General features: G+C 39.1%; 1 protein-coding gene across 4 annotated transcripts in view; it reads right to left on the bottom strand.

Moving 5' to 3' along the window:
- The window catches only part of ILRUN (inflammation and lipid regulator with UBA-like and NBR1-like domains), a 110,942-nt gene that overhangs the window by 50,697 nt on the left and 43,445 nt on the right, over positions 1-16,800 (bottom strand). For 3 of the 4 annotated variants that reach the window (XM_020888701.2, XM_020888703.2, XM_070456575.1), the window contains exon 3: positions 13,448-13,645. The exons of the other annotated variant lie outside the window; for it this stretch is intronic. In XM_020888701.2, coding sequence (XP_020744360.1) covers positions 13,448-13,645 — 198 coding nt within the window. The remainder of the gene's footprint in view (positions 1-13,447; positions 13,646-16,800) is intronic. 4 annotated transcript variants of the gene reach the window in all.

The raw sequence follows: 16,800 nt of genomic DNA, 5'->3' as shown, positions 1-16,800 counted from the left end.
ATGTAGCATAACAACAAACCTGAAAAGCAAAAATTTTTATGCTTTTAATATTTGGACATAAACAGTGTCTGTATCTGTACTTCAGAATAAATGTTCTTTTCAGTTTATATTTTCTGTATCTTCTAGGTCATATATTTCTTCTATTATAAGAACAAATACATTATAAGTTGAGTGATGTAACTGATTTAAAAGTTTTCAAATAATAAAATGGTTGAACTAAATTCAAATATATCAACAATTATAGTAAATGGGAACTCTCTTAACACATCAATTAGAAGACAAAGATTGTCAGAATGGGGGAAAATAGCCTAACTACATGCTATCTATAAGAAACTCCAAATATAATGATATAGGTAGGTTAAAAGGGTCAAACAGGAAGTCAAGGGAAATTAGAAAATACTTTGAACTGAATGAAAATACAGTATCTCAAAATTATGGCATGCAGCTATAAGAAGTACTCCAAGGGAAATTTATAGTTGTTATAGACTAAACAGCTGTACCTTCCCTTACCCCAAATTCTTACTTTGAAATATTCATATAATACCAAATATAAGGGTATTTTGAAGTTGGGCCTTTGAGAGGCGCTTAGGTCACGAGGGTAGAGCCACATGAAGAGGATTGGCATCCTTATTCTGAAAGACCCCAGACAAGACACAGGGCTGGGAGGGGGGACCGGGATGGGGAATACATGTAAATCCATGGCTAATTCATTTCAATGTATGACAAAAACCACTGCAATGTTGTAAAGTAATTAGCCTCCAACTAATAAAAATAAATGGAAAAATAAATAAATTAAAAAAAAAAAAGACACAGGCCTTCCCTGGTGGCTCAGACAGTAGAGAATCTGCAATGTGGGGGATCAGGGTTCAATTCCTGGTTCAGGAAGATCCCCTGGAGAAGGAAATGGCTACCCACTCCAGTACTCCTGCCTGGAGAATTCCATGGACAGAGAAGCTGGCGAGCTACAGTCTATGGGGTCGCAAAGAGTTGGATACGACTGAGTGACTAACATACACAAAGAGGACACAGTGAGAAGAAGGCTGTGCCATGAAGCAGGAAACTAGCCCTTGCCAGACGCTGAATCTGTCAGCACCTCTATTTTAGCTTCCCAGCCTCCAGAAATCTAAGAAATAAATTTCTGTTGTTTAGAAGCCACCCAGTCTTGAGCTTTCATCTTAAGACTTTACAAAAATAAACACAAGTCAAGCAAAAGGAAGGAAATGTTAAAAGAGCAGAAACCTGGAGAAGGAAATGGCAACCCACTCCAGTATTCTTGCTTGGAAAAGTCCACGGACAGAGGAGGCTGGCAGACTGCAATCCATGGGGTTACATGACTGAGCATGTGTGCACGAGGGTGGAGGGAGATGGGTTGGTAGCAATAAAGTGGTAGAACTAAAAAAAATTAAAAAATAAAAGAGCAGAGACTTACGCAACTGAAAACAAAAGAATAGAGAAAAATCAATGAAACCAAAAGCTATTTTCTTAAAATTATCAAATTCTTTAAAATTACCAAGATTATCAAAGAAAAAAAGAAAGGAGACACAAAATATACAGAATGAGAGGATTATCACTACATGCACAGAAAGCATTAAAATGATTTAATAAAGAATAGTATAAACAATTCTACACAACATAAATCCAACAATTCAGTGAAAAGGACCAATTCCTTGGAATTACCCAAAGTCATCCAAGATGAAAGATAACCTGAACAGATTTATAATTACAAAAATAAACTGAGTTAGTAATTTTAAACCTTCAAAAAAGATCCCTCCAGGCCGAGAAGGTTTCACTAGCAAATTTTTAACAATAAGATGACCACCAATAGCAAATGAAGCAACAGACAAAGGATTAATCTCAAAAATATACAAGCAACTCCTCCAGCTCAACTCCAGAAAAATAAATGACCCAATCAAAAAATGGGCCAAAGAACTCAACAGACATTTCTCCAAGGAAGACATACAGATGGCTAACAAACACATGAAAAGATGCTCAACATCACTCATTATCAGAGAAATGCAAATCAAAACCACAATGAGGTACCATTATATGCCAGTCAGGATGGCTGCTATCCAAAAGTCTACAAGCAATAAATGCTGGAGAGGGTGTGGAGAAAAGTGAACCCTCTTACACTGTTGGTGGGAATGCAAATTAGTACAGCCACTATGGAAAACAGTGTGGAGATTTCTTAAAAAGCTGGAAATAGAACTGCCATATGACCCAGCAATCCCATTTCTGGGCATACACACCAAGGAAACCAGATCTGAAAGAGACACGTGCACCCCAATGTTCATCGCAGCACTGTTTATAATAGCCAGGACATGGAAGCAACCCAGATGCCCATCAGCAGACGAATGGATGAGGAAGCTGTGGTACATATACACCATGGAATATTACTCAGCCATTAAAAAGAATTCATTTGAATCAGTTCTAATGAGATGGATGAAACTGGAGCCCATTATACAGAGTGAAGTAAGCCAGAAAGCTAAAGTCCATTACAGCATACTAACACATATATATGGACTTTAGAAAGATGGTAATGATAACCCTATATACAAAACAGCAAAAGAGACTCAGATGTATAGAACAGACTTGTGGACTCTGGGAGAAGGCGAGGGTGGGATGTTTCAAGAGAACAGCATTGAAACATGTATATTATCTAGGGTGAAGCAGATCACCAGCCCAGGTTGGGTACATGAGACGGGTGCTCGGGCCTGGTGCACTGGGAAGACCCAGAGGGATCGGGTGGAGAGGGAGGTGGGAGGGGGGACTGGGATGGGGAATACATGTAAATCCATGGCTAATTCATTTCAATGTATGACAAAAACTACTGTAATGATGTAGAGTAATTAGCCTCCAACTAATAAAAATAAATGGGAAAAAAAAAAAAAAAGATGACCACCAATTCTGCACAATTTGCTACAGGGGGAAAAGAAATACTGGTACAAATATCATAATTTATATATAGCTGCAGGCCACCAGCCACACGTAGCTATTGAGTAGCTGAAATGCAGCTAGAGCCACATGTTGATAATATTTTGGCGACACTGAGTTAAGTAAATAAAATGTATTAAGTATTCCGTAAAGTCTTAGTAAGACTTAGGTCAGATAAGGTCTGTTTTCCTAATCACTTCTGATTTCTAACTACAAGACAACTGTGAAACTAAAGGACAAAACTGAAGTGGCTGCTAAGCCAAAGTCTGATCCACTCTAGAATTCAACTACTTTCAAGATGATCTCAAAACAAAGCATAAGCAAAATCCTTAGAAACTGTAAGAGGAAACTGGAAGGGCACTGAACACTACAAAGCAAAACCCAGAGGCTCAAAGCACTCCTTTGAATGAAACAACAGAAGCAACAGTTAGAACTGGACACGGAACAACAGACTGGTTCAAAACTGGGAAAGGAGTACGTCAAGGCTGTATATTGTTACCCTGTTTATTCAGCTTAACAAGTAGAGTACATCGTGTGAGATGCTGGGCTGGATGAAGCACAAGCTGGAATCAAGATTGCTGGGAGAAATATCAATAACCTCAGATACACAATGCGGGAGGCCTGGGTTTGATCTCTGAGTTGGGAAGATCCCCTGGAGAAGGGAAAACCTACCCACTCCCGTATTCTGGCCTGGAGAATTCCATGGTCTGTATAGTCCATGGGGGTCACAAAGAGTCGGACACAACTGAGCAACTTTCACTTTCAGATATGCAGATGACACCACCCTTATGGCAGAAAGCCAAGAGGAATTAAAGAGTTTCTTGATGAAGGTGAAAGGGGAGAATGAAAAAGCTGACTTAAAACTCAACATTCAAAAAATGAAGATCATGGCATCCAGTCCCATCACTTCATGGCAAATAGATGGGGAAACAATGGAAACAGTGACAGACTTTATTTTCTTGGGCTCCAAAATCACTGTGGACCGTGACTGCAGTTGTCAAGATTAAAAGATGCTTGCTCCTTGGAAGAAAGGCAATGACAAACCTAGACAGTATATTAAAAAGCAGAGAGATTACTTTGCTTGCATAGTCAAAGCTATGGTTTTTCCAGTAGTCATGTATGGATGTGAGAGTTGGACTATAAAGAAAGCTGAGCACTGAAGAACTGATGCCTTTGAACAGTGGTGCTGGAGAAGACTCTTGACAGTCCCTTGCACAGCAACAAGATCAAATCAGTCAATCCTAAAGGAAATCAACCCTGAATATTCATTGAAAGGACTGATGCTGAAGCTCCAATACTTTGGCCACCTGATGTGAAAAGCCAACTCACTGGAAAAGACCCTAATGCTAGGAAAGATTGAGGGCAGGAGGTGGGACGACAGAGGATGAGATGGTTGGATGGTATCACCGACTCAATGGACATGAGTTTGAGCAAACTCTGGGAGATGGTGAGGGACAGGGAAGCCTGGCGTGCTGCAGTCCATGGGGTCGCAAAGAGTCGGACACGACTGAGGGACTGAACGACAACAAAGCACTCCTACCTTGGAGCCAAGTGTCCAACAGTGACATTCTCTTTGTAAAAAAAGGAAACTATAAGCTGTTTAAAGTTAAAGGGAAGAAAAGTTAAGTAGTTTTTAAAGGGGGATTTTTTTTTCAAGGTAAAGATTACAGAATGAACTAATTTCTAAGTGATATGTCTCTCTGTCATTCCAAGGAAACTCATTAGAGCACTGTGTGGCTAGTGTCAAGCCATCATGAAAAGAACAGAATGGAATTTGCTTTTCAGTAAGAAGATACTCTCTTCAAATACTCCTACCTTAACTACAAGACTAATAGGGGGTTAAAAATAACTGTATCATGAGCCATAATCAAGGAATATAAACTGCATCATAGAAATTAAGATATCAGATAAAGCTTAAAAGCCCTATCCTTCAATTATTTTAGATCCTAATCACCAGTCTGCTTAAAAAACAAACATTTTTCGGTAGTTACGTAGATCCCCCACTTTCAGTTTTGCTTTCTGCAGGCTGAGTTACCCGAAGCCAACCTCAATCTGAAAATACTAAGTGGAAAAGTCCAGAAATACACAATTTATAAGTTTTAAACTGCACACCATTTCTAAGTGGCATGAGGAAACCTCACTCCTTCCTGCCCAATCCCACCCAGAACCCCCAGCCATCAACACTGCTTGCTCTTGCGATCCAACCACTCACATCGATATGGCTTGATGATCCAGGATCACCCAAAGCAAATGGTCCCTTTGTAGACATTTTATCATCTCACATCATCACAAGAAGGGCAAGTACAAACAGTAAGATACTGTGGGGGGTGGGGGGAAGGAGGAAGACCATATTCACAGCATATTGCTATAACTGATCTAGTATCAGTTATTATTAATTTCTTATTGTACCTAACTTCTTTATCACAGGTATGTATGTATAGGAAAAATATATATATGGGGTCAGCACTATCCATGGTTTCAGGTATCCACTAGGAGGTCTTGAAATATATCCCCTAAAGGGGGTAGAGAGGATGAGTGCTACTGTATTGATAAATTAGGTATTCACCATAATTTGAACAAGAAGCAATTATGCTTGCTTCCTTATTTTTAAGAGATATGCTCTGGTCTGATTCAGTAGCAAGTGTACACAATGACACTTATTAAAAATTCCCATCACACAACAATTCAGTAAAAATTACTCATCTGAAGCAATTTCAGCATAAACATTTTTTTGTGATGGAGAAATGTACATATCTCCTCCACTGTAAGTCTTACTTGTTGCCTCATTTTTAATGTTTCCAAAACCAATGTGACCAAATATGTTCATTTAATATAATGGCTCTTCCCTTCTCCTTCCAAGAGAAGTAGTCTTTAAACCAATGATACATATTAAAATTATGTAAGAATCAAAGAAGTGCGGGAAGTTTTATGCGTGTATGTTTTACTAGGATAGGGATATACTCTCTTAACTAAACACTTCTTAAAACTAGAGTCAGTCTCAGCTATAGCTCTTACCAATGCATAGACACAAAAAAGTTAAGGATTATGTTTTTTAAAAAAGCAAATTATGCTTCTTAAAGTTTTTACTTCAGTGGCTTTGGGATTATTTTCTTTTTAACAATAAGTATAACAATAAATATAACTAAATATATTTGGTTAAAGTATTTTTAATGAACTGTCAATCCCCAAATTCTGAATCCCTGGAACCTAACATTCCAGATCAAAGATGTTTCTATTATGAAGGACTCTGGCTCCTGTAAGAAAAAGAGATACTGCCTTCAAATTATATTCTTGCTCTTCTACCAAATCCTTATAGTTAAAACATTTGACACTTCGTAACTAGACATGCAAATATCTTATTTACTACATTTTAAAGATATATCCCTGTTTCATTTCATCTCTCGATTTTCCATACTTCATAGAGATTCAGGACCAACATGTCTACATTTTAGAGATTAATCTTCACAATGCCTTTGACTCCAGGGAGCGACTCCCGGACACAACCAGCAAACAGCAAAGACCACCTGGTGTCAGTACAACCAAGTGGCTCAGGCAAACCAGGAGCTGAAGCTTCTCTGAAGCCGAAATAGCCCATAACCTTTCATTTTCTTAATTTTTCATTGAAGGATAACTGCTTGACAATGTCATGTTGGTTTCTGCCACACAACAACAAAAATCAACCATAAGAGTGTGTGTGTGTGTGTGTGTGTGTGTGTGTGTGTGTGTGTGTGTGTACCCTCCTTTCCACTCCCCAGCCCATCACCTCTGAAACTTAGTATAGACCTTAGAATGTAAAGCTATTTAAGGATTTCGGATCTCATTTACAAACTGAAATGTCCCTTCTGAAAACATTTCCCATACAAATCACAATCAGCTTAGGCTACCATTTCTTTTATCGGAAAAGAAATATGTTTCATGACTACTCATATTTCTGATACTGAAGAGATCTAGAAATTAAGAGTTGAAACAGAGAGCATCTTATTGAGGATAGTCTAGAAGTAGGTGAAACAGGCTTTCTGAGTGCAACATAGAAGAGAGACATTCTAAAGGTGGGGTCAATAAGTAAAAGGGCAAGAGAACTGGTGTAAGTGCCAAGTAGGATAGCATACAAATATTAACAGAAGACACCGGTGTAGAGTCTAGAGGAAGTCTATGAAACTAGAGCTTCTTTTATAACATGATCAGTTATAACACTGGAGAAGAATGAGGAGCAGCAATCCTGCACTACCAGGTTAAAGTGGACTTTCTGTAAACTGGAGAAGCTGGGAGAAATTACACAGGTTTTAAGAAACAAACGGTGTGATTACATAGGGGCACCCATCAAGCTTCCTAACCTGTGGGTCTATATTACATATTATGATTTGGGAGAAGTTCCATTTTTAACCTCTGAGAAAACTAAATGAATAATGTTTAAGTATTTTGTCTACATGTGAATTGTCCCTAAAGACCTGTGTGAAGCCTTTAATAGGAGGAGCTATTTCAAGTGGGAGAAACCTTCATTAGCACTTGATCACCAGAGTATCCCATGACCACAGCGCCTACTTTACAACTAAAACCATTCTGTTTTAGAAGGAATCATTAAGTGCAGGGGTACAGCTCTGTTGCAGAACTTTGAAAGAGGGTGCTCTATTAGGAAGAGGGGAGGCTAAAATGTATCAAGGCTAAAATGGGGACGAGCTCTCATGCTACTTACTCCTTCCCAAGAGTCAGAAGTGTCCCACCGACAAGCAGGAACTCCTTGGGAAACATTTCCTACCTAAGAGTCACCCTGCTCATCTCAGTCTAACCCTCATTTCACTCACTCTGGAAATGGAGAGAACTTGGGGACCATTTACCCCAGTCTCCCTAAACTCTGCCAAATTCCAACACCCAAGAGCCAAAGTTTCCCTGTGAACCCTGTATGTCCAATGGCAAAAAAAATCATAAAACTACTTCAGATGATTTATAACTATAATTTACAGCTAATTCCTAACTTTTACCAAAACAAATCATTACTTATCTCTGGTCTTCAGTTTCCCCATCCAGAAAGTACAGCTAATACTTCCCTAAGAAAATTAATATGAAAAAGCCCAATACAATGCCTGACATAAAGTAGGCATTAGATAACAGGTTGCTTTTATCTAAGAAGCAAAAGTCTGTAGGAAGAAGATAAAATATTTGGGCCTGAAAATAAATCTGCCAAGAATCAAATACTTTGTGGTACTCAATCAAGGGAGTTAGAAATGTGTGCGGTGAGAGGAAGGGTGGCTGTCAAGATGAACACAGGAAGCTACAGGTATTTATTCAGAGAGGGACACAGACGCCTCACATAATGAAGAACTGTCCAGACGACATGCCAACAGCACAAACCTGTTGAGACACAGTATAACCATTCTAAAGTGAAAGAAGACCCAATCTGTAAACTGTTAAATATAAGCAAAAGGTCCTTTTAGGAAGAGAAATGAGTTCAAACAACGTAAGTATTACTACAGAAATAAGAATGGATTCTTCCTAGAAAAGACCACCCAACCAAAACCAAAAACAAGCAAACAAATAAGCTTTGTTCTTAAAACAGAAAGATGAGGCAAAGAGAAGTTACCTAACTTGTCCAAATTTGTGCCCAGGAAGCGTAGTCCTACATTCCAAACTCCTAGCACTACACTAAACTCAGTGCACTAGCAAGTTAAGAGTGAGGAGAAAACCTGAAAGACCCAATCATGCCAAGGCTAATATGGCACCTTGTTTTTTTCCCCACATGTCCATAGTTGCGGCTTTATGCATATTATGTATATTTCACTTTCTGCCAGTCATTTAACAGTTCTCCTATCATTATGTGTTTTACAATCAACAGTAAAAGGAATTCATTGGAATATGGTAGCTTGTAAATGGAATTAAATTCTTTATTAGACTAGATGACCAGTTTGCAAACTATACTCCCCAGAGCAATGGAGATTATCTCAGAGAGCAGGTGACATAGGCCAAGGAGGCTCCCAATTCAAAAAAGTCAGTTTCATTTTTATCTTCTCTTGTTTGGAGGAGGCATTCACATACATTTATCAAGGAGAAGATTCCACTAATTAAGAAAAATGCTTGAAAACCATGGATTCAGATGAATTATTAAGATCCCATGAAGGTATAAGATTTCAAAGTCCTCAAAAACAACTCACAGACCATATGACCAAGAAAGGCTTTCCATTTTTCACTGCCTTCAGTACTAATATATTTACATTCTACCTACTTACAGAATTTGGGAGGGATGTTATAAGTATACATTTTAATGTCCCATATAGTCATAATTTTTTTAAGTGATAATTATTTTTAATTTAACATTAACACACACACACAGAATAAGACTAGAGCTCTCAAACAAGGGAGAACACGAGGAAGCAGTATCTCTGCATCAAAGAAATTTTTTTTAAAAAGTCGTGTATGTTGTCTTCCTCCTCCCTTAAAAACACTGACATGCATTTAAAAATTTATTGAGTAGCCACTCTCCAACGGACTCAGCTTTTTCAAGATATACAAAGATACACAAGACATGTATCACCTTAAGTTTTAAAAGTGATATTAGACATTCACCAAATTAACTGGGCAGAAAGAGGTACAGGCCAAAGAGAAGCAAAGGAGAGAGAGGGAAGCTTATAGGAAACGGAGCACAGCACAGGGAAACAACTTCCGCCTGTGCTAGCAGGAACGCTCTCAGGAGCGGAGGCCTGAAGACAGAGTCCAAAAAGGGAGACTCTGCACGCTGACACATGACTGTTCCATGTGTCAACTCTTCCATGTTCCAACTCTTTAGTCAACAGTTTACTATTTAGCAGGAGAAAAGGATAAATAAACAAACACCTAAAACACGATATGTTAATTATAATGTGTGTGCATAATATACGAATCTCCTTGGGGTGGTGGGGAGAGCAGGAAGAGGGAAGGAGGAAAGGTGACTTCACCAGGGCCCTGAGGATGAGCAGGGGTTTGTTGTAAAGAAAAAGGCATTTCAGGCAATGGGAACAACACAAGCAAGGGCATGGAGAAAAGAAACCACATGGTGTCTCTGGGGACTGGATGTGTGAGTAAAGAGGTGACTGAGGATGAAAGTGAAAATGAGGCCAGGCCAGATGGTGAGGAGCTTTAAGCCCAGTGCCAAGGAATTTGGCTCTATTACAGAAGGCACAAAGGTTTTCAGAAAGGAATGATTTCACAAAAGATGACACTATGAGATACACTTTCTAACATTTTTTTCAGGCAGAAAAATATTTCAAGTTTCCACTGGCTGCAAAAATACATATGAGAAAATTAATTCCAGGACTTCTTAAAGTAACTCCAAAGGTCCCACTGGCTATGAGTCCAGATAAGAGCTCCCTGAGGACAGAAGCGATTTGTATTTATTTTTCTCTAGATCTCTAGGACATGGGATATAGAGAAACAAATAGGAATTGGTGTGTGATTAACGATGATAAGACAGAACAAAAGATAACTCAAGCTTCTGGCCTGATCATCTCAGCTGGGTTCCCATAAGAAGAATAAGTTTTTGCCTAGGAGATGTTAAAATTCAAAACTCTACAAAATATCCAGGGGTTCTGTCCATAAGCACTTCAATAAAGGTTTGAAGCTCCAAAAAGTCTGCACCACAAATATGACTTTGAGCACTGCCATATATGCTGTACTGGTGACAGCTGAAGCCATCTGAGTGGGTGAAGTCACTGAGAATGAACAGGCCCAGTTCACAATCTAGCACAGGCACACCTTGGCGATAAAGCTGCTTCGGTTCCAGACCAATGCAATACAGTGAATATTGCCATAAAGTGAATGATTTTTTTGTTTCCCAGTGCATATAAATGTTATGAAGAAAAATGAAGCCTGCTGCACTGACTGACTTCATGAACAATTTCTCTGTAGAATGAAAGGCTGTTTTGACAGCATTTTCCCCACAGTAGGACTTCTTTCAAAATTGGGACTCAGTCCTCTCAAACCCTGCCACTGCTTTATCAGCTAAGTTTATGTAATATTCTAAATTCTTTCAACAACCTCCACAGCACCTTCACCAGGAGAAGATTCTATCTCAGAAGCTGCTTTCTTTCTTTACCTTAAGAAGTAACTCATTAGTTCAAGTTTTACGCTGAACTTGCATACTCAGTCCTATCTTTACGCTCCCCTTCCGGGTACTCTTGTTACGCCCACTACACCTACAGTTACTTCCTCCAATGAATTTTGAAACCCCTCCAAAGTCATCCGTGAGTGTTGCAATCGACTTCTTCCAAAATCTTGATCACGTTGATACTTTGACCTCCCAATGAATCACAAATATTCTTAATGTTCTGAATCTTTTCCGCAAGGATTTACTTTACCCAGGTGCATCAGAGGATTCACTATCTAGGGCAACTATAAACTCACAAAATGTATTTCTTAAAGAATAAAACTTGGAAGTAGAAATGACTCCTTGATCTGTGACTATAGAATGGATGCTGTGTTGGTAGACACGAAAATCTCGTACATTTCCCTTGGAGCTCTTGGGTGACCAGGATCACTGTCAATGAGTAGTAACATTTTAAAAGGAATCCTTTTCTCTGAGCAGTAAGTCTTAACAGTAGGCTTGAAATTTTCAGTGAATCATGTTGTAAACAGATGTACAATCATCCAGGCTTTGCTGTTTCATTTACAGAGCAGAGGCAGAATAGATTTAGCATAATTTTTAAGGACCTTAGGGTTTCAGAATGGTAAGTGAACACTGGCTTCAACATAAAGCCACCAGATGCATTAGTCCCTAGCAAGAAAGCCTGTCCTTTCAAGTCAGGCACTGCCGTCTCCTCCTTAGCTGTGAAAAGTCTTAGATGGCATCTTCTAACAGTATCAGTATTCTGTCTACACTGAGAATCTGCTGCTTAGGGCAGCCCCTTGGTGAATCATCTCAGCTGGATCTTCTGGGAAACTCGCTGCGGCTTCTGCAGGCTTCTGCATCAGCTCGTGCTCCCTCACCTTGCATTTTTATGTGACGGAGATCACTTCCTTCCTTAAACTTCAAGAACTAACCTCTGCTAGCTTTAGCCTTTTCTTCTGCAACTCCCTCACCTCTCTCAGTCTTCATAGAGTTGAAGAGTTAGGGCCCTGCTCTGGATTAGGTTTTAGCTTAAGGGAATGTTGTGGCTGATTTCATCTTCTATCCAGACTACTCAAACTTTCTCCACATCAGCAATAAGGCTGTTACTTTCTCATGATTCATGTGTTCACTGGAGTAGCACTTTTCCTTTCCTTGCAGGACTTTTTCTTTGCTTTCAAAACTTAGCTCTTTGGTGAAAGTGACCTAGCTTTCATTTGGTCTCATCTTTTGATATGCCTTCCTCACTAAGCTTAATCATTTCTAGCTTTTGCTTTAAAGTGGGAAATATGTGACTCTTCCTTTCACTTAAAACACTTAGAGGCCATTGAAGGGTTATCAACTAATCTAATTTCAACATTGTTTTATCTCAGGGAATACGGAGGCCCAAGGAGAAGGGAGAGAGATGGGGGAATGGCTAGCTGGTGGTCAAAACACATGCATTTAACAATTAAGTTCACAGTCTTATATGGGTACAGCTCATGGCACCCAAAAGTTACAATAGAAACAACACAGATCGCTCACTACAGACCACCATAACAAATATAATAAAAATGAAAAAGTCTGAAATATTGGTGGAATTATCAAAATTTACACAAGACACAAAGTGAACAAATGCTGTTGAAAAAATGGCACTAGCAGCAGACCTGCGCAACAAAAGGCTGTCACAAATTTTCAATTTGTAAAAAACACAAAATTATCTGTAAAGTACAATCAAGTGAACAGCAATAAACCAAGGTATGCCTATAGTCTCAGGACAAAGATGAGGCTAGACAGATAAAGAACATTCAGAGGAAAAACAAGAAAGGGATATGTGTGACTAAGAAGGTAGACATTTCAGAAACCATTCAGAGTTTGGTGCCAAATGGTTAGTTAGTGTGAAGACTGGAAAGTGGCTACTGAATTTGGAAACTCGGTAGTTGCTAATAAACATCACTGAAGTGTGTATAGGATTGACCAGGTTGAAGAATAAAGGGACATGGAAATAAGAGACAATGAATGGAATCACTCTGTCCACAAAGTGTGGCAATAAAGAGAAGGAGTGAGAGGTTTCAGTATCTTGACAGGTCATCAGGGACAGAGGCACATTTTGCGCATTATACCTTTTCTTTAATACAACTTGTCTCTAGAGACTGTGAGAATAAAAACTGCCTTCAGTATTCTTAGAGCACCTACTAGATTATACTATAAAAACAGCAGTGCTACTAAGTCCTTGTTTAGATTGCAAGATATATCTCATACACTTCACTAAATGTTAACTAAATTCCAGTGTAAAGAGAACAATAGACTGAATCAATTAGTCATTAAATTCAAATCATTTACTAGCATGGGGCTGGAAAAGAGACCACACCCTGCTGCGGAATTTGGCACGCTCTGTGAGCAGGGCTGGGGAAGCTGCAGGTTACCGCAATCCCTCCGCCCTGGGCTGCACAGGGCCATACTCACCTCCATAGTAGAGTCCTGTAGCAGTGCACATCCGCCACTGTCCCTGATACATTCCTGCTCTGCTGGGGCTGCACATCTGGACGCTGACATCTGCAACCTCTTGGGGCTCTAGCGATCTCACCGTCACCATGTTCACATGTCCAAACTGGTCTCCCCCGACATATTTAAGACAAACCCCTGGAGGCCAGGCCTCTGCCCCTGAGTTCAAGCAAAAGAAAAAAATGTTAGGCAATCAGTGGTCCTATGCTGGGTGCAGTTCATTACAAAACTGTAGAAGATGCCTCTTTGTCTCTCACACATACGTAAACCTACCCATATTCTTGAGCTACACACTGATTAGGGAGAATCAGAGTCAACAACTTCTGACCAATGGCCTACCCCTAACAGAAAGCACACATGACAAAAGCTAGGCAGTTTCTCAAGAAGTAGTGTTTTGGGTGCCTAGTGAAAGCTACACACCACACTAATCTGTAGAACCTAGGAATGATGTCTGAAAGGAGCCATGGAAATGAAGCTCAGCCCCACATCTCTGGAAGACTGCTTTCTCTACCAAGAAACATGCCCATGTGTACCTGAACTTTTAAACTGACATTCAAAGTAAAAATATGCCTGATTGTCCCCAGTTTTTCCATTGAGAAAAGAAGATGAAACTCATGAAGAGTAATTTCTGTATTACTTTCATTTTCAAACTACTTTTTCCCTGCTTTTTCTTCTGGAGTCCCTAACAATGAAAAGATTGAGGGTCAAAAGACAGAGGAGTCAAGTGAAAGCTTCATTTTCAGGTTCAAACAGTAGAGGGGAAAATGTGAACAGTAGGCCCTGATAACAGTACACTGACCCATGGTCTCAGGGGTGATGACACTAGCCAGAGGTTCCTGTAGAAAGAACAGGAATGGCAAGACAGAGAAATAGCTTTGGCAGGAATGCCTTGCCTGCCTTTGGAAGTGGCAAAGGTCTCATTTGGTTCCCATTCTTGTGCACCTATATTCATGTAACTAACTCACATGAGAAATCAATATATTGACTTCTGACCAGTCACAGGTAGCCACATACAGTGACTAGATGTGATATTTCCTGTAAAGTCTCTCCAACACACTCCTTTTTACTTTACAGAGAAACCTCTCTGTATCTTTTTTACATTCACTATAAACATAAATCACTATGAAAAGCTGGACACGGCAGGACTCTCAGCATGTTGAAAACTCATCTAACAGTACTCTAGGATTCCTCAGTCCCTTGTTCTTAAAGTGCCAGGCCAGTTTAGATACTTGATGGCTTACTACTGAAAAAAGCAAGAACTGGACAGGAAAAGCAACCAACACTCTACTGCTGAGATCTCAGACTCATAATGAACGGTACCTGCTGTGGCTCATGGTATTTAGGGGTGGCAGATGGAGCAGTGGTTGCAATGTTTTTTATTATTTTTTTAAAAAAATCTGCCAGCAAAATGCCCTCTTAAATTAACACTTTAAAGGGCAACTGCTGCTGTTGAGAAGGTTGTAGATGATACACTGGTAATATATGCAAATTCTTTTTTTCATTTCTGGGGTCTATGGCCTAGCAAAAGCATATTTGTCTTAGGTCAAGAATAGTAGCAGCTGACGTGAAGTACCTTGGAAAATGTTGGTCTTTTTAAAGATCAAGATACAAAAAAAAAAAAAAAATTAAATTACTACTATAGGGGTGAATCCAGAATTATTCTTTAAAAGGCACATGCGCACACAGACACACAAATCAAAAAAGACAATGTCTGTTTATATGAAAATCCAAGAATGTTTTTGAATTTTAAAGAAAATGAAAACCAAGACTGCCTGGGTATGGGAAATACTTGGCTGCCCTGATCAGACAAGCACAAGCAGCTGAGACAGTTGGATCTCTCATCTATGCAAAAGAGGGAGTACTGCTCTATTCCAAGGAGACTTGGTAAACTGTGAAACTATTAAAAATTATGTGGCTACAGTTGAATCTTTTTCTATGTCAGACCCTACTGATGTGGTACTTGGAGAGCTTTTTTTTTTTCCATTTATTTTTATTAGTTGAAGGCTAATTATTTTACAATATTGTAGTGGTTTTTGCCATACACTGACATGAATCAGCCATGGATTTACATGTGTTCCCCATCCCGATCCTTGGAGAGCTTCTTGAAGAAAAAACTGGAAGAGTTATGCACCACCAGCGCTAAAGTGTTACTATGCTATAAAATGAAGAACCAGTCATCTGCCTTCTGAGAGCTGCCAACAGTTTATAATGACATATAGTTCTTACAACCCCAACTGCTAAGTCAGGTAACTCTGAAAAGGTCACTGAAACTGGTTCTTGATACAGAAGGAAGGGAAATACTGATGTCTGTTTGACCTACCAAGCTAAGCATACCAGAAAAATCTAGATTTGAGAAGTATAACATAATGGGGCTTCAAATTAAGTCTGATACAAACTGGCTTACTGTGGGGTAGACAGATGCTTCTAGAAGGAAAGAAAGACTAGTCTATGTTTGACGACTTTCCAAGGTAAGTATCACAAAAGCACACAAAGGTTTTAATTATCCAGTTATTATGGAATATAATTTTATTAAAAAATAAAAAGTCAAAACAAGACCAAAAAACCTATCATATGGCAACTTTGAGATGATAGTGAGTATGGCAAAAACAAAAGTCCACCAGTTCCAGCAAGTCTGAGATTTAGTTTGGGGACAGAAGGAACAGCCAAAGAGCAAGACAAAACACAAACCTCGATGAAGACCCCCTTCTGTTTTTTAACCCCTCATAGTTTACAGAATACATTTCAAATTAAGCTACAGGCAAATAGAGACCTTCACTGATCTTGGCACCACTCTCCTTCCTGTACCTGATACAGTGACTGGAACGTAAGGAATGTAACTCTATTAAGGAGTTGAAGAAAACTGGAGGGAATAGTTGTTCTTTCTCAAGTTTCCCTTCCTCCCCCATCAACTCTTGTTTTATATTCACTTCTATGTAGTTTAGAAAATATAGATGACTTTGAAGTCACTCTCTCATATGACAATCACAACTACTTCATTAAAGTCATAGAAACATAAGAGTTATCATAATATGCGTAGTTTAACACTCTTCACAGCTGGCCAGCAGAGCATAGCTGCAATAACTGAGAAGCTTTAAGTATTGGTAAAGAGAATTGTCTACTTTTGTCTTAAGAGGGACAGTTTCAAATTTTCATTTTAGACTATAAAGTATCCTTGGCAAGCTTCCCCAAACTTCTAAAACTTACATAGTACCCAAAGTGTAGACTCTGGGATTCTGCATCTATGTCACTACATGTCTCACTTCTCTTTCTCTATGATATGAATCTAAGCACTTTCGTATCAGGCATTTAATTTT

Source organism: Odocoileus virginianus, chromosome 27 (assembly GCF_023699985.2).
Source record: "Odocoileus virginianus isolate 20LAN1187 ecotype Illinois chromosome 27, Ovbor_1.2, whole genome shotgun sequence".
NCBI classification, from domain to species: Eukaryota; Metazoa; Chordata; class Mammalia; order Artiodactyla; family Cervidae; genus Odocoileus; species Odocoileus virginianus.
The sequence above is the reverse complement of the archived record's forward strand: the minus strand, read 5'-3'. Positions and strand labels throughout refer to the sequence as shown.